General features: G+C 42.0%; 1 protein-coding gene across 1 annotated transcript; it reads left to right on the top strand.

Annotated features, from left to right (window-relative positions):
- Positions 1–5,282: 5,282 nt before the first annotated feature.
- On the top strand, positions 5,283–22,068 carry ZNF157 (zinc finger protein 157). Its single transcript, XM_019649511.1, is given in 6 exon segments — positions 5,283–5,320; positions 7,701–7,903; positions 19,075–19,201; positions 19,494–19,589; positions 20,506–21,506; positions 21,508–22,068. Coding segments are annotated over 5 exon segments (1,521 nt in total). The 5' UTR covers positions 5,283–5,320; positions 7,701–7,831; the 3' UTR covers positions 21,733–22,068.
- Positions 22,069–23,024: the final 956 nt, after the last annotated feature.

Genomic DNA, 23,024 nt, shown 5'->3' with positions numbered 1-23,024 from the left:
ACGGCCGCTCACGCTGGCTGCTGGCTACACACAGTAGCCCATGGCAACCCACTGCAGTGTCACTGCAGCCTACGCCATCGCCGGTGACTCACAGCAGCCCAGCTCCAGGTCGAGCTGTTGTTCAGCATCTTAGCTGTGGAGGGCAGTGTCACTGGCCCTCATATGTGGGATCCGAACCGGGGCCCTCTGGCATCCCAAGCCAGCTCTTAACCATGGCACCACTTGGCTGGCCCTGAAATAAAAGATTTTAATATGACCCAGAGTCTCCTAAGATCATAGACAAATGCCTAGGGTACAATAGAAAATTATCCATCATTCCAAGAACCAAGAAAATCACAACCTGAATGAGAAAAAATAATCAACTGAGATGACTCAGATGTTCAAATTGTCTGACAAGAATTTTAAAGCAGCCATCACAAAAATTTACCAACAATCAATTACAAATTCTACAAAGTATCTTGGAACAAATGAAAAATGAGAAAAAAATCTCAGCAACGAAATAGTTAAAAAAACAAATGGAAATTAATAGAGCTGAAAAATACAATAAAAGAAATAAAAAACTTCACTGTATAGGCTCAACAGTAGAGTGGAGATGACAGCAGATAGAATGAGTAAAATTAAAGACAGATCAGTAGAATTCACCTAATTTGAACAGAGAGAAAATTGACTGAAAATATTGAACAGAGCTTCATAGGCCTGTGAGACAATAACAAAAGACCCAGCATTCATATCAGGGAAGTCCAGAAGGATAAGAGAGAGACAGTGAAGCCAAAAGAATATTTGAATTGACAAGAAAATTCTGAGATGTCCTACATTAAATGACAGCAGGCCAGAGGGTGGAAGGAAGAGACAAGAAGGGGTTAATCAGTTAACTGCAATGCAAAACTAAAGACTGATCACACTGGGTGGCTATTTCCCAGATTATCTAAAAAGAGAATAATAGTGAACCCCAGGAGGCTCTGCTTCTTGTTTACACATGAGCTTTAAGGATTCTGCTGAGGCCTCTGCTGCCATCTTAGAACGAGCCCGCTTCACCTCTCCTGTTCCCTTTGTCTATAGCTAATGTAAAGCCTTTCACAATGGCTTACATCTTTCTTTCCCCTATGTATAAAGAATGCTTGCAAAAATCTGGGAGGATGGACATGTCTTTTTTTACCCAGTCACGCTGGTTGTGGTTTGGATTCCATGACCCTAGACAGGGTTTTTATTTTTATTTTCTGCTAGCAATGTCCTAATAAACTCTTTCTTTTAAAAAGTTTTGTTTACCATGTTTTATTAAACTTTTGTTTGTTTTTCTCCTGTTTATCTGCCTCATGTCATTTTATTTATTAGACCAGCCAAAGATCCTAGAAGGTAGAAGGCAAACTTTTCCAACCTTACACTATCAATGCCTCTCAGGTCTGACCTTAAACCCAAGCCTCGGTTATCTCTTCTAGTCAGTGCGACTCTGGTCTGGCCTTGCATGTGGGCTTCTGTCAACAATTCACCACCAAATTACCAGTGTCCATTTTATATATATCTTCAACTTTGGCCTCTATGAACTCTTCTAGCATCCATGCCCCTCTAGTTGACAACTCAAAACCATGCCTCTCTCAATGCAATGGATCAATGGCATGTTATGCAGTACTGTGCCATCTGATAAGACAGACACTAGCCACATGTGACTAGGGAGCACTTGAAACGAGGCTATGAGATTGAGAATTGAATTTTAAATTTTATGTATTTTAACTAAGTAAACATTTAAAATACTCAATTCAGTTATTGGGAAACTTTTGAAATATGTTTGCAACAATTTGTGATATTAATCTAATTTCAACTGTAAATTTTAGGAAATCTAAATACAATTCAAGTATTTTCAATGAAAATTTAGCATTTGAATTGAGATGTAAGGGTATAATATACATCTGATTTTACAGTCTTATTACAACAAAAAGAATGCCAAATCTAATTCATAATTTAAAAAATTGATTACATGTTGAAATGATAAGGTTGTGGATGTGCAGTTTAAATAGAATATACTATTAAATTTCATGTGTTTCTTTTTCTTTTTAATGTGTCATCTGTGTGGAGTCCCTCATGCTACGTATCCTCCTCCTTGTCTACCTGAACTGGAAATTGAGGCTGCTGTTCTGCGTCGAAGTGATTTAGATTCTCCAGGCAAGAGTGAGAGGTTTCATTCTTACTGATACAATTTGGAACAGCAAAGTTATTGTTGCATAGCAACAGGGATGTTCGCATTTAGTGGCCATGGAGACTAAACCTGTCTCCCACACAGAGCTATTGGCCAGCTGCATCATCTGCCCAAAGCAACCTCAGGCCTCACACCACCCACTTACACTTCCCTCATGGGGCCGTGTCATCTATCTGTATCCCTTCAGCCTATGCTTGGCGCCCTCCCCGCAGTGGACAATGGGGGCCTCTGCTGATTTACAGACAAGCCTGCCTCATATGACTGGGGAGGCCAGAGCCTAGTTCTTAAACTAAGCCACTTGCTAACTGCACCTCCTGCCTACATCCTCTCAGGAGACACTTTGGCTGCTTCATTTCACATGACAGTGGGGGTTACTACCTAGCAACACTTTACCATAGGCTGAAGAGGCTAAAGCTAACTTCTCCAGCAGTCATTGGCTGTGGCAACTCAGGCTAGACCCTGCCTCTCCCACTGTGCACATAGCAACAGGGCCTTCTCCCTAGTAACAGACTACTGCTTCATCCCATTGGCCACTAGAAACCAGATCCCACCTCTCATACACAGACATTAGCCAACTGCACCATCTATTACAACCCCTCAGACTTGGTCTAGACAAGAGAGCTCAAATTGCAGTATTCTATTAACTCTTCCACCACCACTGCTCATCTGGTTGGCTCTTGAAATTTATCATTTGTTATCTAATCCACTACCAATGGCTCTCTTGTCAAAATCTAAAATCCACGCCCCTGTTAAATTTCCATCAACTCTGGACCAATTTCTAACTCTATCAGTATTGCTCTAGTCTGACCTCTAATCTAGAGTGCTCATAAGTCTTTCACCGTCAATGTTTATCTGGTGTGGTTTAGCATTCAGCCTTCAATTAACTATTCTTCCATCAATACCCCTCTGATATGGAGCTTAAACCCAGGCCTGTTAACTTCCCTACCATCAGTATATACGTACAAGGACTTATCTCAAACTCGACTTCTGTGAACCCTTCCAACATTAAGGGCCTTAATAAAACCCATCTGATAAAGCCCACCAAAGTCATATCCATACTCATACAGAAATGGGTTTGTTAACTTGCTGCAGCAATGGAGACCACACACCGTAGGAATTGTGTGTGTGTGTGTGGTGTCTCATCTAGGGTGGTCAACTTGTTCCAGATTGCCTGGGGCTTTCCTGATTTTAGCAGTGAATGTCCCTTGTCCCAGTAAACCTCTCGGTCCTGAGCAAACAGGGATAGTTGGTTACCCTAGTCTCACCAAATAAAGGGAAAAAAATGGGGTTACTGTAGGGTTTTAGGAAAGCCCAGAGTTTAGTTAAATTTCAAATGACGCGATGTTGTGATTAGTACAAAACAAAGCAGGTTGGTATGTAAAAGAGTCAATGTCACCTCCAGACTGTGAAGTGGACCCAGGAACCTTTTTATTTGGAAACACTAAAGCACAAAATAGATGTGACATGTTTGTACCAGATGCCCCTTATTTGAAGTTCTGAACTTGGGCTGGAAATCGGGGCTGCTTCTTTGTGTGGCGTGGATACTCCAGGCAAGAGTGCGATGCTTTACTCTTACTGATCTAATTTCAAATAGCAAAGTTTCTGATATTCTATGACTTTAGAAAACAAGGTTTCTCAGCAGGGCGGGGACTAGGGTGAGGAAGTGAGGCGCTCACCTAAAAGTGCAAAATTTAAAGAGGCACCAAAAAAATTCAGTAAACAACATAAATAACATTTTTTTATAGTGTAATTTATTTGGACAACCATTTTTTTTTTAATTGGGGAATTGGGAGGATGGGAACAGCGCTGGGGAATTGGGGGAAGGGGAACAGACAGGTTGCTGTCCTTTTGTTCTTCAGTCAGTCTAGTTGTGGAGGACGTTGCTTCACTGGCCCAAGTTGGCACCATCATTGTGCTCTTCCCAGGCAAGGCAGATCAGTCGCCGGCTTCTGGACGGCCGCTCACTGCGGCTGCTGGCCGCTCACGCTGGCTGCTGGCCACACACGGTAGCCCATGGCAACCCACTGCAGCAGGGGCTGCAGCCTACGCCATCTGGCGACTCATGGCAGCCCAGCTCCAGGTTGAGCTGTTGTTCAGCATCTTAGCTGTGGAGGGCAGTGTCACTGGCCCTCATATGTGGGATCCGAACCAGGGCCCTCTGGTGTCCCAAGCCAGCTTTTAATCACTGTGCCACTCGTCTGGCCCTGGACTAGCTAGGTTTTGAAGAATGTGTAGTTCAGGGTGAAAAATACCCAGAACTCTCTCTTTTCTCCCAAGAGTCAGTAACAGCTCCTGAATTTCCATATAAGAGAGCCTAAGCAGCTGCAACCTGGCTGATTGCAGAAGTCAGGGGCATGTCTTGGAGACACATTTTCATCAAAAGTATGCTCATAATGTTTTCTAAATATGTTTCTATTGACAAGTTTCTGAAAAACATTACTTGTCCACATAGAAGGCTAGTATTATAATTATTAGTCCTAACTACTATTTTAGTGGGGTAGTGGAGGTAATGGAGATTTAGGGGGATTCATGCCTCCTCCATACCAATTCCAGTACCTTGAAAGGAGGCTGTACCACCCTGACTCCTCTTCCCTCTTCTCCAGTGGTATCGCCCAGGAGGGGACCCGTATTAACCTGACTTTCCCTCTTCCCAATGGTATCGCCAAGGAGAGGATTGTACCACCCTAACTCCTTCCCTCTCTTCCCCAGTGGTATCCGCCAGGAGGGGGACTGTACCATTCCAACTTCTCCTTTCCTCCTAGTGATATCTCCCAGTAGGAAGCTGTAATCCTGACTTTTCCCCCCTCTCCCCAGTGGTATCTCCCTCGAAGATCTGGACATATCTCCCCTACCCCCACGGATGGAGGCTGCCACCTCTGCTTCTTTAAACTTTGCACAGACCTTTAGAACACAGTTCCAAAGACAAGCTGCTCCCGGGAGCTTGCCCTCAGAAGGTTTCTACCCTTGAACAACGTCCTCCTCCCCCGCCTTCTGTGGAACAGCCCACTGTACGGAATGAACGGTAAGATGGCGGTCCTCACGGACCGTTTGGGCGCAGCCATGTTTTTTGCCCGACAACGTCACTCCTGGACAAAGTCTGGGCGGATCCATAACTGCACCTGGTTCAGAGTGAGTAGACCACAGTCTCACAGCCCTTAGGATCGTGTGCGAAACCAACAGCCCCAGAATGGGCAGTGGCAGGGGTGATGACAGGAAATGGAAGTGATCCTCAGAGGTCTTTTAAGTCTTGCTGTCGCGTTGCGCTAAAGCGAGTGCACGAGGGTTTATGGCGTGATAGTTACTGAGGTGATTTAGAAGTGATGGCTTTGTTGGCTTTTGGGAATGATACACTGTCAGTTTGTCGGGTCAGTTGGTGGGGGAATTAAAGAATCTAGTGAATGGGAGTCTATGCGAGTCAGGGAAGGGGGCTTCTGGGGTAGTCAGTTTTTTCATTCCTTGCATCTTGTTGTCAAGTCTTAATAGTGTGCATGTCCTTCATCAGTCTTCCCAGAGGTTTGCTAATTTTATGTCTTTCCAAAGAACAACTTTTGGGCTTATTAATCCTCTCTCATATACCTTTGTTTTCTATTTCTTTAATTTCTGCTCTTCCCTGTACTATTTTCTCTTTATCTAACTTTTAAAAAAATCTAACTTCTTAAATTGGATGTTAATTCATTAATGTTCAGCCTTTCTTTGTTAAAAAAATTAGGAACATGAATTTTCCTTTGTGGACGGAAAAGGGGCCACAGGTTAAACCTGACAAGTTTAGGAGACTAAAACTAAGATGGCGTGAACACACACACAATTTTTAACTAAGCGGGCCATGGTGGGAAGTCACATCTTCAACTTCCTCATTAAGTTAATCTGTGCCTTTTCAGTGGGTCTGTTGTCTTTCTGTACCCAATATAACATATTTAATCCTTTTTCCGGACCAGAGCTGGAAACTGCAGAATTCCTCATTATCATGCTTGTCTCCTGATTTCCATCTCTTATGTGCTGTAAAGAGCGAGCTGTTAGCTATCCCGCACCCACTTGTGGGGAGGAATACCTGTCTCTCCAATTTACTTTTCTCCAGTCCCAGAGATTTCCCCACTTTGCTTTCTCCCACCCCCTTAATCTGTCACCAATGGATTTCATGTAACCTTCCTCCTTTGATTTTATATATAAAATAATCTGTAAAACTGCCATTCTTCAGAGCATTTTCTCAATCCGTTGAGATTTTGCTTCCCAGTAATTGTCGACAGCTTGGTTCAAATAAACTCTTATAAGTTTTCTCTTAGGCTGGATGTTTTTCATCAACACCTTTAAGAATCCCTTTACCTGCATTCCACAAAATTTTACACACACCATCTTATTATTGAACTTTGTGTTTAATGTTTCTTTTAAAATTTATTCTTTACATTAATATAATGCTTTTGGGAGCATTGACATTTTTACTAGACCTTATCCAGAGTTATGGTGTGTCTGTGTGCCTATTTTATATTTGTCAATTAAAAAAAACTTCTTTTAATCGTATAGGTTAAAAAGTTTATATATTTCTTGCTATCAATACTGACTTTTCCCCCCATTTTCATTTGTTCACTACTGTTACAGAGGAAAAACTATCTGCTCTTATGATTTTATCTTGTATCCAGTCCCTTATGAAATTACCGTATGAATTCTATAGTCTGGTAGGTTTTCTATGTATAAAATCATATCTTTGGCAAAAAATGCTGCATTTTTGTTTCTTTTCAATACTTATTCTGATTGTTTCATCTCCTATTGGATGAGCCAGAAAAACAATTTTGAGTTGTATCAGACATCCCTATCTTGTTGCTGATTTTAATAGCAATAGCTTCATCATTTTACTTTTTAGCATAATATTCCATGACTATGTTTTGTAAAAAGGTTTTGTGATATTTAAGTGATTTGCTTCTCTAATTTTAGTTTGAGTTTGTATTAGTAATGACTGCTGAATTCTCTCAAATGCCTTTTTGGTGTAAGTTAATAGGCGCATGTTCCCCCCCCCCCACACAACTAATTTGTTGAATTAATAAATAATATTAATGTTGAGCCATTTTCATCTGGAAAGAAGAGGCTAAGAGCTTTCCATAGAATCTAAGGGATTTTTCAATCTAAAATGGCAACATAATTCAAGATGGTAGAAGAGATCCCTTTCATTTCAGATGACCAGGTTTCCACGTTTCTCCATAGTCACCCACCAGGTCCCCATGGACAAATCCTTCCCCTGCCCACCCCACAGGGCTTCAGCACCATTCACTGCTCTAGTTTCTCCCTTCCCCCAAATCCAGATCTGCCTTTCTGCCTTGAACCTGGAATTGAGGTATGGGCTGGTTGGGTCATATGTGAATCCTCCTGTGCACCCAAGAATAAGGGGATCTGAGGTCATTAATTTCACTCCAAATATCATGATTGTTTCCATAATCCACCCAACACTTAGAGTGGGAATTGCTGAACTTCGTAGGGTGAATGTGAAATGACACTGATGATATGGATACTGTCCTTTTAGGATTTCTTGGTGTCTCTGTGGAGCTGTTGAGCTTTTTCCTTACTGGAGGTGGCAGGATCTTCCTTTCATTCTGACTGCAGCCCACATACACTCCTCCAGCTTTGAGAGGTGGGTTGAGACCCAGGGTGAACATGCCAACTAATGGGAAATCACCCCAGAGTTTCCCTGCCTTGGTTCCTGGACAACCTGACAGATCGTTTAAGGTAAGGAGGAGGAGCCTATTTTTTTCCTACTTTTTCTTTCTTTCATTTTTTTGTAGATAAATTTTAATTTTGAGATAATTGTGGATTCAATATTAAGCACTGTTTACCCAGTGGTAATATTGTGCAGAACCCTGATACAATATGACAACCAGGATATTCACATTCAGAAAACTTCCATCACCACAAGGATCCCTCATGTTGCCCTTTAATAGCCACAACCACTTCCCTCCTCCCCTACTCCCTCCTTAATCCCTGGCAACCACCAATCTGTGCTCCAGTTCTATAAGTTTGTCATTTCAAGAATGTTATATAAATGGAATCATACAGTATATAACCTTTTGGGACTGGCTTTTTTTCACTCAGCATAATTCTTCAGAGATTCATCCCGATTGTTGCATATATGCATAGTTCATTTCTTTAAAAAGACTATTCTGTCTTTTTAAAAACTGAGGTATAATTGACTTACAACATTATATTAGTTTCTGGTGTACAAATAATGATTCGATATTTGTATAAACTGTGTAATGATCACCGCAGTAAGTCTAGTTAACATCTGTTACCATATATTGCGGGAGCTCCCGCAGGTCCAGGGGTTCCCTCAGGTGGAGGCGGAGACAGAGGAGCACTTTTTCAAGGAGAGAAGTGTCTTGCTTTATTTTACAGCATGCCCCTTTTTATACCGGGCAGTTTAACCATTATTCCATTAGTATCAGGGTTTTACTTCCTCATAATTCTTATGCTCCAGGGTACAGCTAGACCTTTTCTATGCTAAAAACTAACTTATCCCAACCATGCCCAAATCCCTCCACCTACAATGACTGCGACCAAGGCCTGAGCCTCTACGTAATCACCCATAGGATGGTTTACCATGACTACCCAACAATTATTCTAAAAACTATTGTCTAAGCAGGATCTTAAGATTTACAGGGTGTGTACTTTGACCTTTACTAAGAGACTAGTCGTGTGACTAAAATTGCCTTTAGTGTATAAAATATAATTATTGTGATATATCTATTGGAAGGGGAATTTAAATTCTTTAAGATATAAAGCAGTATCTGTTTCTCAGTCAGAGCTTCAGAATTTGTCACAATTGCAGTGTGCTTGGCCATGTCACACACTGAGGCGCAGCCGGCTCCCGGCAATATATAGTTACAGAATTTTTTTCTTGTGATGAGAACTTTTAAGATTTACTCTCTTAGCAACTTTCAAATATACAATACAGTATTATTAACTATAATGACCACGCTATACCATTACATCCCCATGACTTAGTTATTTTATAACTGGGAGTTTGTATCTTTTGTTCCTGCTCACTCATTTTGCCCTCTCACCACCAATCTGCTATATCTATGTGTTTGGTGTTTTTGTTTTAGATTCCACATATAAGTGAGATCATGCAGTGGTTGTCTTTGACTTTTTTCAATTAGCGTAATGCCCTCAAGATCCATCCATATTGTCACAAATGGCAAGATTGCCTTCTTTTTTATGGCTGAATAACATTCCATTATTCCATCCTCTTCTCTGCTTCCTGTTTTCTGATGACACGAATGTTGGTTCTTTTGTTATAGTTCCACAGGTCCTTTTTTTTTAAGATTTTTATTGGGGAATTGGGGAAATGGGAACAGTGCTGGGGAATTGGGGGAAGGGGAACAGACAAGTTGCTGTCCTTTTGTTCTTCAGTCTAGTTGTGGAGGTTGTTGCTTCACTGGCCCAAGTTGGCACCATCATTGCACTCTTCCTGGGCGAGGCACATCAGTCGCCGGCTTCTGGACAGCCGCTCACTGCGGCTACTGGCTGCTCACGCTGGCTGCTGGCTACATACGGTAGCCTATGGCTACCCACTGCCACAGGGGCTGCAGCCTATGCCGTCGCCGGCGACTCACAGCAGCCCAGCTCCAGGTTGAGCTGTTGTTCAGCATCTTCGCTGTGGAGGGCAGTGTCACTGGCCCTCATATGTGGGATCCGAACCGGGGCCCTCTGGCATCCCAAGCCAGTTCTTAACCATCGCGCCACTCGGCCGGCCCTGGACTGAGAGTTTTTAGAAGTGTTATTGGGTTCAAATGAGGGATGAAACAGACGAAACTTTCTGACTGGTTCCCATTTGCAACTGATGTTTCAACTTTTAGTGAGTGCATCTTTTGGTATTGATTTTAACAGCAACAGAACTGTTTGAGGATGCCTCTGTCACTTTGTCATCTTCCCAACTTGCAGCCATCTGTGTAGACTGCTCATCATCACCTGCCATGAACACCATGAAGACCATGTTGCTCCTCTTGGCCAATGTGATGGCGACCTGAATGGTGCCTGGGAACCACATCACTCCCCTCTCCTCTTCTGTTTGTTATAAGGACACTTGTCATTGGATTTAGGGACCACCCAGATAATCCAGGATGATCTCAACTCAAGATCATTAACTACATATGCAAAGGTCCTTTTCCCAAATAAGGTAACATTCACAGAGTCTGGGTGTTAGCATGTGGACATATTTTTTAGGGACCACTATTCAACCCATTACAGCCCATCCTCTTGTCCCCAAATTCATGTTCATCTCATGTGCAAAATAAATTCACTACATTCCAACATCCTCCCAAATCTTTACCCATTATAGCCTTAATTCTAAGTCCCAAATCTCATCTAAGTATCATCAGCTCAAAAAGCTATAGATCTTATTTAAGTCATATAAGTCAGGTATGAATGGAGTGAGACTCTGGGAATGATCCATCCTGGGGCAAACTTTCTTTCCACCTGTGAATCTGTGAAACTAGAAAACAAGTTATCTGCTTCCAAGATACAATGGTGGAGCAGGTAAAACAGACATTCCCATTCCAAAAGGGAGAAATTGAAAGGAATAAAGGGGCCACTGGTTCCAAGCAAGTTTGAAATTCAGCATGGCAATTCCATTAGGTTTGAAGGTGTCTGAGGATGAAATACTGGTGTAGTGGCTTCTGTTAATGAGAAGGTTTCCGGAGACTGAAAAATGAATCAGGCAACTCTATAGATTATAACAGAGTTTATTGCAAGGTAAATTACTTACAGGGATAGGTTTGGAGCGAATAGGCAACTCACCTGTCTGCACAGATATTCTCCACTATTAGACTGCTGTCACAATACATTTCTTTAATAGTGTAGCTTAAGTATTAATGATTGACAAGACAAAGGGACAAATAATGTAGTATATGCCAAGAACCTTACCTTCTGGTGGCCTTGTGATAGATGACTTTTTAGAATTGACGCTAGCACCAGTTTGATATTTATCTCAGTTGTCATGCCTTTCTGGCCGTTACTGACAAGAATCTGTACAAATGCATTGTATAGGTTTAAGGAACCCAGGTAATCATTAACTATAAGGTTTTGGTATGCTGGCTGAAAACAGTGACGTTGGTCAGAGTTCACAGCGAGAAAAACTTGAATAGAAAAGAAATCAGGGACACAAAGATGGAGTTAGTTTTGTTCACCGTTATATCTACACAATGCCTGAAAAGAATTCTCTGTGGCTTGATGCTCTGTCCTCTGGGCCTTTGGTGTTTCCATCTTTGTGACCTGTGGCAACACTTTCAACCCCTGCACTGCCTACTACTCCATTGGCTTCTGCCTCTGGGCCTGCACCTCCGCCCTCTGACATTGCACCCAAGGCTCTGCCCTTGAAGTCATTCTTCCTTTTTCTTGCAAGGTAGCATATGTTTACAGCTAGGTAGTTCTACCAGACCATTTTCTACCTGTAAAATTTTAGAAGCCTGATAGCCTTCTCTTATTTTGTCTTGTATCCTTCTTTTTCAGTTCAAGTTTGCAGTGTCTCTGCACATATAACATTCTCAAAAGCCTTGTGACGCTCTTGTGTAGGCCCCCGTTAGACAAGAGGAGCCCTACAGGTCTTTACTGGACATCCCATCTCTATTCCTAGATTCTGCTGAAATGATTCAGTGGATCCATGAGTCACATACCTAATCCCTTCAGGAAAGATTGTCTATCCACACTCTTGGCTTTCTCTCTATGGCACAAGTTCCGAATAGTGAATTTTCTAATTTTAGTATTCTTTACAATATGGGTAGGCTGAGAATATCTGAAATCATCAAGTATTGGTTCCTTTTTGCTTAATAGCTCCTTACTCAATATGTTTCTTTTTCTTTTTTTTTTTAAAAGATTTTATTGGGGAATTGGGGGAGGGGAACAGCGTTGGGGAATTGGGGAAGGGGAACAGACAAGTTGCTGTCCTTTTGTTCTTCAGTCTAGTTGTGGAGGATGGCCCTCACTGGCCCATGTTGGTATCATCATTGTGCTCTTCCCAGCTGAGGCAGTTGCCTGCCGGCCATTGGACGGCTGCTCACGGCAGCTCTTGAAAGTGCATGCCAGCTGTCAGCCAGCCCCACTGCAGCATACGCCATCGCCGGCGACTCATGGCAGCCCAGCTCCAGGTCGAGTTGTTGTTCACCATCTTAGCTGTAGAGGGTGCAGCTTCACTTGCCCGCATGTGGGATTCGAACCGGGGCCTTGCTGCTCAGAACTGGCGTCCCAAGCCAACTCTTAACCAATGCGCCACTCGGCTGGCCCTCAATATGTTTCTTTTGTCTCATCTTTTACTATAAGCAGCAAGACAAAACCAGGCCACACCTTCTTGCTTGAAAACCTCTCAGCTAAATAGCCAAGTTCATTCCTTACAAATTCTACTTTCCTCACAACTATAGAACACAATTCTGTCAAGTTTTCTGCTACTATATAATAAGGATAGTCTTTCCTCCAGTTTCCAATAACATGTTCCTTATTTTCACCTGAAATCTCACCAGAAGCACCTGTAATGTTCCTATTTCTATTAACATTCTGCTCATGATGATACACATATTCTCAAAGATGACAGAATTTTCCTCTACCCTCTTCCTCACTTCCATTTGAGTCCTCTGCAACGGTGCCTTTAATGTCCATATTTCTTCCAATAGTCTCTTCAAGGCAATCTAGGCTTTTTCTGTCACATGCCTCAAAATTCTTCCAGATTCTACACATTATCCCAAGCCAAAGCCACTTCCACATTTTTAGGTATTTATTATAGTATTACCTCACTTCCCAGTAAAATTTGTGTTCGTTTCCAAGTTTGCCATAACTAATGACCAAAACCTTTGTGATTTCAAGCAACAAAAGTTTATTTTCTCATAGTTCTAGAGGCCAGAAATTTTAAATCGAGGTGTTGGCAGAGCCATGGTCCCTCTGAAGGCTCTAGGGGCCAATCTCTTCTTGCCTCTTCCAGCTTCTAGTGGTTCAAGGTGTTCCTTGGCTTGGGGCTACATTACTACGATCTCTGCCTCTGTCTTCACATGATCCTCTTCTCTGTGTCTGTCTTCCTTATCTATGTTTTATGGACATTTATCATTGGATTAAAGGCCCCATTGGGTACTCTGTGTCAGTCAGGGTTCTACCAGAGAAATAGAGCCAGTTGGGGATATATGTGTATACACACATTAAGAGACTGATTGCAAATAATTAGATTACATGATTGTGCGAGCTGTCAAGTAAATCCAGAATCCATAGGGCAGGCTATCAGGGAGGGCAGGCTTGCAACTTTCTGGCAGGATTTGACATTGCCATCCACAGCTGGAATCCCGTTGCTCTTAAGGCCTTTTAACTGATTGCATGAGACCCACCCAATTATCAAGGATAATCTCCTTCACTGAAGTCAGCTAATGGTATATGTTAATCACATCTACAAAACACCTTCACAGCAACAATTAGATTAGTGTTTGATTAACCAGGGACTGTAAATAGCCCACTTGACATATAACAGTCTACCTCTTGTCAACTTGGCACCCACACACATCTCCTTAAATCATACTTAATCTTCTAGTAAATACAATAACAAGGTTATCCTTCTGCTTAACATGATACAACTACAATGTCTACAACCAAAAATGAGCTCTTTCCACAGAAGAGGATGTAAAGTCATTGAGTGATGTTCACTCTTCTTCTTGATACACTTAAATACTGTGATTTAAAGTTAACTATTATTAATAGATTTTATGTTAGATGATAAGAGGATGAGAGAGGGAACAAAACAAAAATACTTGTTGTATACACATTCATAACAAAATAAGGAAGAAATACGTAAAATTACAGTTCTCCTGTCTGCAGCTGGCCATGTGGTCATAGCTGGTATATATAAGCACTTCTACTATCCATTCCATATTCCCTTTGCAAGCACCTCAGCTGGTCGTGGTTCTTTATGTAGTGGGGTGACCCAAACCTTCATTCCTGCAGGGTCTGGGCTGCTAATAGTCCTGTCTGAGTTGGGTTGTTGTAATTTCCCATTGACTTTAATCACAGGGCATGGGAATATGCCTTAATGGACCTTGTAAATATTCCTGGAATATACTCCCTTACCTCTACTGTGTGGCAGCAGCCCAACCTCCCCTTAGTAGTCAGGATAACCACCCCAGCCAGTATAGTAACTCCTATTTTTGCCTATTGATTTAAAGGTATGAGGAGCCACAGAACATTAGAGAGCTTGCTTCCAGGCATGTTGTCAGTTTGGTTCAAATAAACTCTTAGAAAAATTAAAAAAAACCCACAACACATGAGGAGCTCAAAGTAGCTGGGTGGCAGCCTTAGTTTCCAGTTCAATGGAATTGCTCTTATGTCTCCTGGTGGAAGCTTTCCTCTCTTTGGAAGTAAGACTTCTACACCAGCAGAGCATGAGGCCACAGAGATGGGCAGCAAACATTTTGCTAGTTGATCGTTAAGGGTAACAGTGAGTGGTGCCGTTTCCGTTTCCACCCCTTGAAATTCTGGACCCGTGGCTCTTGTCTACGGGACAAGATGCTGATTCAGAGGCTGTACGGCATCCTGGAGGACATTGCTCCAGCGCTGCAAGGAACTGACAGCTAGCTGGCACTGTAACCAAGTCTGTGTGTGTGTGTGCTTGATCAGACAGTTTTAATCAAGTTGATAGTCAGCAGTAAAAGGGCAGTTACATGAAAATCCTCCATATTTTACATGTTTAAATTGTTTTCCATTGTCTTTCCTTACAAGGGGTTGGAGGTGGGACCCACTCCTGAATCTTCTTCCTAGTGGCGGAATAGGGTACATATTGTTCTGGAGTGGCACTCACATTGAATTTATGGTTTGTCCAGATGAATTTATGAGCAGTAGGTGGTTTGGGTGTTGGAGGATTCATCGGTCATGCAGGGAAGCCAACAATGCCATTCAGCGGGCAACATGCTTCCACGCACATCCCAGAACGTGTTGGTGCCGTTTATTTCAGTATTACAGTTGTCTCCCCTTATCTGCGATTTCCCTCTCTGCAGTTTCACTTACCTATAGTCAACAGCAGTTTGAAAATGTTAAGAAGAAAATTCCAGCAGTAAACAATTTATAAGTTATAAATTGTGCACCGTTCTGAGCAGTGTGATGAAATCTCATGCTGTTCTGCTCTGAGACGTGAATTGTCCAGTGTCTCCACGCTGTATATGCTTCCCACCCATTAGTCACTTAGTAGCCATCAGATCAACCATCCCAGTATCGTTTTCAAATTTCTTGTGTTCAAGTCACCTTTATTTTACTTAGTAATGGCCCCAAAGTGCTGGCAATTCAGATAGGCCAAAGAGAAGCCATAAAGTGCTTCCTTTGAATGAAAAGTTGAGAGTACAGTACAATATGTTGAGAGACCACATTCACATAACTTTGATTACAGTATATTGTTATAATTGTTTTGTTTTATTATTTTTTTTTTAAGTTTTTTTTTTATTGGGGGATTGGGGAAGGGGAACAGACAAATTGTTGTCCTTTTGTTCTTCAGTCTAGTTGTGGAGGACGTCGCTTCACTGGCCCATGTTGGTATTATCATTGCGCTCTTCCCGGGTGAGGCAGATTGGTCACCAGTCAGTGGATGGCCACTCACGGCAGCTCACAGCAGCTCACGCTGGCTGCCAGCCACTCACAGTAGCTTATGGCAGCCCACTGCAGCTTACACCGTCGCCGGCGTCTCACGGCAGCCCACCTCCAGGTCGAGCTGTTGTTCACCATCTTAGCTGTAGAGGGTGCAGCATCACTGGCCCTCATGTGGGTTCTGAACTGGGGCCCTGCTGCTCAGAGCTGGCGCTCCCAAGCTAACTCCTAACCAACGTGCCAGTCACCCGGACCTGGAAGTTCTATTTTTAATTTGTTGAGGAAACTCAATATTGTTTCCCATAATGGCTGTACCAATTGACTTTTTCCTTATTAATCTTTTAGTATCTAATTTGTCTTTCACTTATTACCTATAGACCAGTCAATGATCTTATTCAGCTTTCCTCTTTTCTTTCTTTTCTCCTGGTTTTTAGTTGCAGTTTTTCTACTTTGTCAGAACACTTAATGTTTGTATATTATCCTTTAACCCATGCCCCCAGCCTTGTTTTAATCTTAGCTTTACAGTTAAATATTTAAAATGCTTGTTGTCAGTCCTTTTGCCAACATTTTCCCATTCGTCATTTCTGGTTGGGTGAAGATCATTGTTTAGCATCGTGCTGTCCAATAGAACTTCCTGCAATGATGGGAATGTTCTGTATCTACAATGTCTAGTACTATAACTAGCTACATGTGGCTGTTGAGCCCTGGAAATGTGCCTAGTCTAACCAAGGAATTGAAATTAAATTGTATCCTATTTTTATTCATCAAAATGTTAATTTAAATGGCCACATGTGGCTAATAGCTACCATATTGGACAGTGCAGCTCTAATAAATTCTTTAGGAAGGGTACACATGTTCTGGCACATTTCAAACTTTTTCTAAAGGACTTGATACTTGAAGGGTATTTTGGCTGGATATAATTTCCTTTGTTTGTACTTTCTTAAGTTTCTTGAAAATGCTGTTCCACTATTGCTTCGCTTTGTATGTTGTTTTTGAGAAATTGATGCCATTCTAATTTTCTTGCCTTGTAAGTCATTTCATTCTTTTACCTGGAGGCCCCGAGGAACTTTTTTTTTTGGTCTTTAAATTCGAATATTTTTTTAAGGATATATCTCAGAGTTGAAGGTTCCAGGTCAATTTTCCTTGATACCCAGTGGGTCTCTTAATTGTGTTGAGGTTTGTTTTATGATCCAAGATATGGTCTATCTTGGTGAATATTCCATGTGTATGTGAAGAAACTGTTAATCTCTATTTTTGAGTGAAAAACTCTGCAAAGTCTATTGGTTGATTGGTGGTGTTCAGTTTTTCTATATCCTTGTTGATTTTCTGTGTACTAGTCATTTTTATTACTAAGAGGTATTGAAAGTTGGCAGCCATAATTGTAGATTTGTCTATTTCTCCTTTCATTTCTTTCAGTTTTGCTTCACACAGTTTGAAGCGATATTATTAGGTTAATTTTTCCCGCACTCCTACTCCCAGGGATCCCCCTTCTTGGTCCTCTGGCTGGACAGTTGGCACTTTAGTCTCTCCACTCTGGCACTCGCTTTCTGTAACCAGGTTTGCCTGTGGGGATAAGTGGTGGGAGGTTAGAAAGAAGGCAATGGGGGTCCTTCACACACTTTATTCCTTTGGCCAAAGAAAAGGATTTTTCTCCCTTAGAGTTTGAGGTCCCTGCTGCTGCATGGTTGCAGCCTTGGCACTGGGGCTTACTTTGGGGCAGGGCTGTATGAGAACAAAAGGACCTCCATCATTTTCTCTTCCCCACAGAGCCCCCTGCCCCCAATCTCTATGTCATATTGGTGTCTCCACTGCCTCTGTACTTGGTGCTTCTCTCAAGCTCTATTCTCTGTTAGCCATCCAGTTTATTCTTTTTTTTTTAAACTTTATTGGGGAACAATGTGTTTTTTCCAGGACCCATCAGCTCCAAGTCAAGTTGTTGTTCTTCAGTCTTAGCTGTGGAAGGCACAAGCTCAGCTCCAAGTCCAGTCACCACTTTCAATTAGTTGCCAGGGGTGTGTGTGTGTGTGGGGGGGGTGCAGCCCATCATCCCATGTGGGAGTTGAACCGGCAACCTTGTTACTAAGAGTACTCGCTCTCACCAGTTGAGCCATCTGGCCACCTGTTGGCAACTCAGTGGTAGCTCAGCTGGGTCGCAGCTCACTGGCCCATGTGGGAATTGAACCGGCAACGCTGTTGCTCAGAGCTTGCGCTCTTAACCAACTGAGCCACCTGGCCAGCCCCATCCAGTTTATTCTTGTGGCTTCATATAGTACTGAAATGCTATTGCTTCCCAATCCTTGGTGTATCATAGCCTTCTCTCCTGAGCTCCAGAATCACCTGCCAGCTAGACGTCTCTATTGGTATGTACTATAAACACTCCAGCTCAAGTCCAAGATTTATTTCAATCTCCTCTTCAGCCAACCCATTGTCTTTCCTGTTTTGCTAATCTCAATATATGGCACCAGCCTCAACCCAACTGTTCATGCTGTTATCTTGGGAGTAATATTCTCTCCCTTTTGCCCACTTGACGCTACTTCTGTATAATTTATAAATATAAATATATTGTGGGAAGTTCATAAAATATTCTGATGGTATAAGGAGTCAAGTATTTTAGAGACTGATGAGCTATAAAAAATAGTTGAAAATCCCTTCACTGTCTGGCCCCTGAATGCCTCTATAACCCTTTATCTTAACCATTGCCTGAAGCACTACTTTCCTGTCATACTGCACTCCATGTGGTTTTCTAACTCACCATGTGTGTTTCATGTCTTCCTGCCTTTTCTTGTGCTATTGCCCCAGATTCATGAGGGAAATGATATTCTTGTTTATGAATTCAAAGCACTACTTCCTCAAGTGAAGTTCAATCTGATAACACAAAGTGGAATCTGGTTCCATCCCTTGTGAAAGCCCATTGAACCCTGTACAGATGTCCACATGTCCAGCATAGCTCCTATAACACCTCATTGCAAGGTTGTGTTAATCTACAAGCATCCTTACTGGGATATGAGCTCCTTGAGAGCAGGTACTCCGTCTTTTTCCTTTTTGTTTCCCCAGCAACTGGGACAGGTCCAGGCACACAGTGTTAACTCAGTAGGACATTGTCTTTTCTTCATGAATTGATAAAGTAACACAGAAGCAGGGCTGTTCTCGGTTTCTCCACTGCAAAGTATAATATCAAACAAGACAGAGCCAGGTCTCCAGTGTAGTTTTTCATATTACTTCTCAATAGTTGTCTATTGGAAGAATTAGTCCCCACACATCTTTTCCATGCATCACATTCTGATCATTGCAGATTGTTGTTACAGGAACCTGTATCATTCGAGGATGTGGCTGTGGATTTTACCCGACAGGAGTGGCACAGACTGGACCCTGCTCAGAGGACCATGCACAAGGATGTGATGCTGGAGAACTACAGCAACTTGGCATCTGTGGGTGAGGATTGTTGTCCCTGTAACTCCTGCTAACATATGTTTCCTTTCTTGATTGCTGTAACGTGTATAGCCTTTATAGGGTTTAATGCTACTTTAGTTTTAGATTCAAGGGTCACAGATGATTGAGCAGTTTGGGGCACCAGGAAGGGTGTGTTTGTTGTCACTTCCCCCAACGAAAGTTTTAAATGGGCCCCCTTCCTTGTGCAGCTCATGAAGATGCACCTTCCTCCTCCATCAGAGGCCCTAAAGCTCAGACAACTTGGCCCACGTCCTGTGCCATTTCCCATTAACAGGCCTCTGCGTGGCCAAACCGGAGATGATCTTCAAGTTGGAGCGAGGAGAAGAGCTGTGGGTATTAGAGGAGGAATCCTCAGGCCATGGTTACGCAGGTGAGTGAGCAAGAACTGGACATATGGAAAATGGGAGAAAGAGCCCAGGAATTCATGTCTAGGGTTATCTTTGGGCAGTGTTATTCAGGCATCTTTTTTTAGAGGCCCTTGCTCTTTGAAAATGACTGGAGGACAGAAGGTCCATATGCTTCAGATGTCTAAATCATATATCACAATATCATATGCTCACCTAAGTGCTGTCTCCTATTTTATCTTGATTGTTGTGGTTACTCTTATCTATCCCTGCTTGCCTCATCTTCGACATTTATTCTTAGTTACTCTCTCTCTCTCTTTAGTATCCTCATTTGCCTTCTTTCTCTCTATTGCCTTGGATGCCTTCTATTGCCAGGCATTCATTTAGTGACCCACCAAATCTTAAATGAGTGTCAACTATATGCTGGCCATGTTCTAGGTGTGGGGAGCCAGCGGTGACTAAACTAATATCCCTGTTCTCCTGGAGCTTGCGAGTCTAAATGATGGAAAGAGATCAGAAGCAAATACATAATGTTTGGTGGTGAAAAGAAAATCAATGTGAGATAAGAAGGATAGAGACTGATGGGATGTGTGCTTCTTGGGAATGTGGTCAGGGGAGTTTGTTTGGTGAGGTTGACGTTGCTACACCAACCTCAGTGAAGTGAGAGAGATGAAGCCATGTAGATTTTGAATATTCTGGGCAGAGAGATCAGTAAGTGGCAAACCTATTCTGAGTGATATATCCTAGTAATAGCAAAGAGGCCAGTGAGACTTAAGGGTGGGTGGTGAGAGTGTTAAGAGGTGATATCAGAAAGTTAGCTGGGCTCCAAATTATGTAGAGTTCTATAGGCTATGTTAAGCACTTTAATTTTATACTGTGACAAGGAAAGCCATTGTTGGGTTTTGAGTGAAAGAATGATAATGATCTGATTTGTTTTTAAAGGATCTCTCTCACTGCTGTGTGGCAACAATTCTGTTGGAGGTAGTGCCCTCAGGCATGATAATGACCTTCTTCAGCATCAGAAGATTGAAACTTCGGATCAAACTCTTGAATATAATCGATATGGGAAAGTCTTCTACAAGAAGATGGGCTTTGTTGAACATAAAAGAGCACACACAGGAGACAAAAACTTTGAATGTCATGAATGTGGGAAAACGTACTGCAGGAAATCCAACCTTATTGAACATCTGAGAATACACACAGGGGAGAGACACTATAAATGTGGTGAATGTGCAAAAACCTTTAGTGCAAGATCATACCTCATTGGTCATCATAAAACTCACACAGGGGAGAAGCCTTTTGAATGTAAAGAATGTGGGAAATCTTTTGGCAGGAAGTTACAACTCATTTTACATCAGAGAACACACACAGGAGAGAGACCCTATGAATGTACGGAATGTAGAAAAACCTTTTCTAAGAAGGCAACCCTCACAATTCATCAGAGAACTCACACAGGGGAGAAACCCTATGAATGTAGTGAATGTGGGAGAAAATTTCACGTTAAGATATCCCTTACCCAACACCAGAGAACTCACACTGGGGAGAAACCCTATGAATGTGGTTACTGTGGGAAAAACTTCCGTGCAAAGAAATCCCTAAATCAACACCAGAGAACTCACACAGGTGAGAAACCCTATAAATGCGAGGACTGTGGGAAATTCTTCAGAATGAAGACAACCCTCAATAATCACCAGATAACTCACACAGGTGAAAAACCCTATCAATGTAATGAATGTGGAAAGTCTTTCAGTGTGCACTCATCTCTTGGGATACATCAGCGAATTCACACAGGAGAGAAACCTTATGAATGTAGTAAATGTGGCAATGCCTTCTACGTTAAAGCACGCCTCATTGAACATCAGAGAATGCATTCAGGAGAGAAACCCTATGAATGCAGTGAATGTGGAAAAATCTTTAGTATGAAGAAATCCCTTTGTCAACACCAGAAAAACTCACACAGGAGAGAAACCTTATGAATGTAGCGAATGCGGAAATGCCTTTTATTTGAAAGTACGCCTCATTGAACATCAGCGAATTCACACAGGAGAGAGACCTTTTGATTGTCAAGAATGTGGGAAAGCTTTCTGCCGGAAAGCACACCTCACAGAACATCAGAGAACTCATGTAGGCCGGCCCTTGCCTTGTACTATGGAGAAAGCTTCTCGGTGAAGACTTCTCACCATTTGATCAAGCCCTTTGGACCATCTGATCACCAGGGCAAACAAAGTGCACCTGTAACAATTTGGCTCCTACATTGGTGTGAAAATATGTCCTGATCCCTTAGGGGATAGCTCATTGTTGTTTTCCCTTCATTTGGGTTTCCCTAATTAGTGGTGAGGTTGAACATCTTCCTCTCTGTTGATTGCCCATTTGGGTTTTTTCTTCTGTGCGTTGGCTGTTCATATCTTTTTGCTCATTGTTTTCTAATGGGCTATTTATCTTTTACCTCTTGGTTTAAATGTTGTTTTTTAATATATGAGACTATAAAAAATCATTTTTCAATATCTGTTTTGCAAATATCTTCTTCCAAACTGTGGCTGGTTCTTTAATTTTTGTTAACTCTTTTCTTCTGCTCAGGTTTTATGTTTTAATATTGTCAGTTTCAAGGTGATGGCATTCTCCTATACTTTCCTCCAAAGTTAAGGTTTTCCTTTAAACATTTTGAATTTTAATCTACCCCAAGTTTTTTTAATATAGCGTGAATTCTGCAATGTATAATACTGTATTGCTTTTAAAAACTTCGATATAAGGTATAACATTATGTTTAAACTTCTACAGCTTGCTTTTTTCATAAAATGTTACCTTTCCGAGGTCTATCCTTGTTGATAAATATAGGCCTGGTTTATTCATTTATGTCCCCATTCCCTAGTGAAAGACATTTGTATTGTTTCTGTGTTTAGTGTCTAAATCTAGAAGTGGAATTGATAGGTCATAAGGTGTAGGCTGTGTGCCAGTTATTAAGCTGTTGCATCCCAGTTCCAAACTCACCCTTCTATACTGTGCTTTTCTTTTTCTTTTTTCCTTAGTTTCAGGTGTACAAAACAATGTACTAGTTAGACATTTACACCCCTCACAAAGTGACAACCCCCTCCCCCAATTTACTACCCCTCTGACATCGAAGCTGAAGCTGAATAATAATGATTGTCAACTATAATTTAATATACTGTGCTTTTTGATGCTGGGGCTGTGACTCTACAATAACCACATTTATTTCTTGCCAGCTTCTCCCCGTTGGGCCTCCCTGTGCATCTGAGTGTCAGCCCAGTATTACTTCTTCACTGGGGCAGCAGCAGTTCCTCATGGTAGTAGCAGTTTAATCCAGTTTGCAGTTTTCCAGCCTTATGGTACCCCAACCCCCTAGAGACATTACCAGCAGCTGGCTGATGCCACCTCCTTAGAGGTATGAGTCCCAGCCATACGAGACCCCTCCTCCAACTTTCTGATTTTTAGTAATTCCTGTT

The sequence above is a fragment of the Hipposideros armiger genome, unplaced genomic scaffold (genome assembly GCF_001890085.2).
Source record: "Hipposideros armiger isolate ML-2016 unplaced genomic scaffold, ASM189008v1 scaffold_7, whole genome shotgun sequence".
In the NCBI taxonomy this organism is placed as follows: Eukaryota; Metazoa; Chordata; class Mammalia; order Chiroptera; family Hipposideridae; genus Hipposideros; species Hipposideros armiger.
Note: the sequence above shows the minus strand (reverse complement) of the source record. Positions and strands in the feature narration are given on the sequence as shown.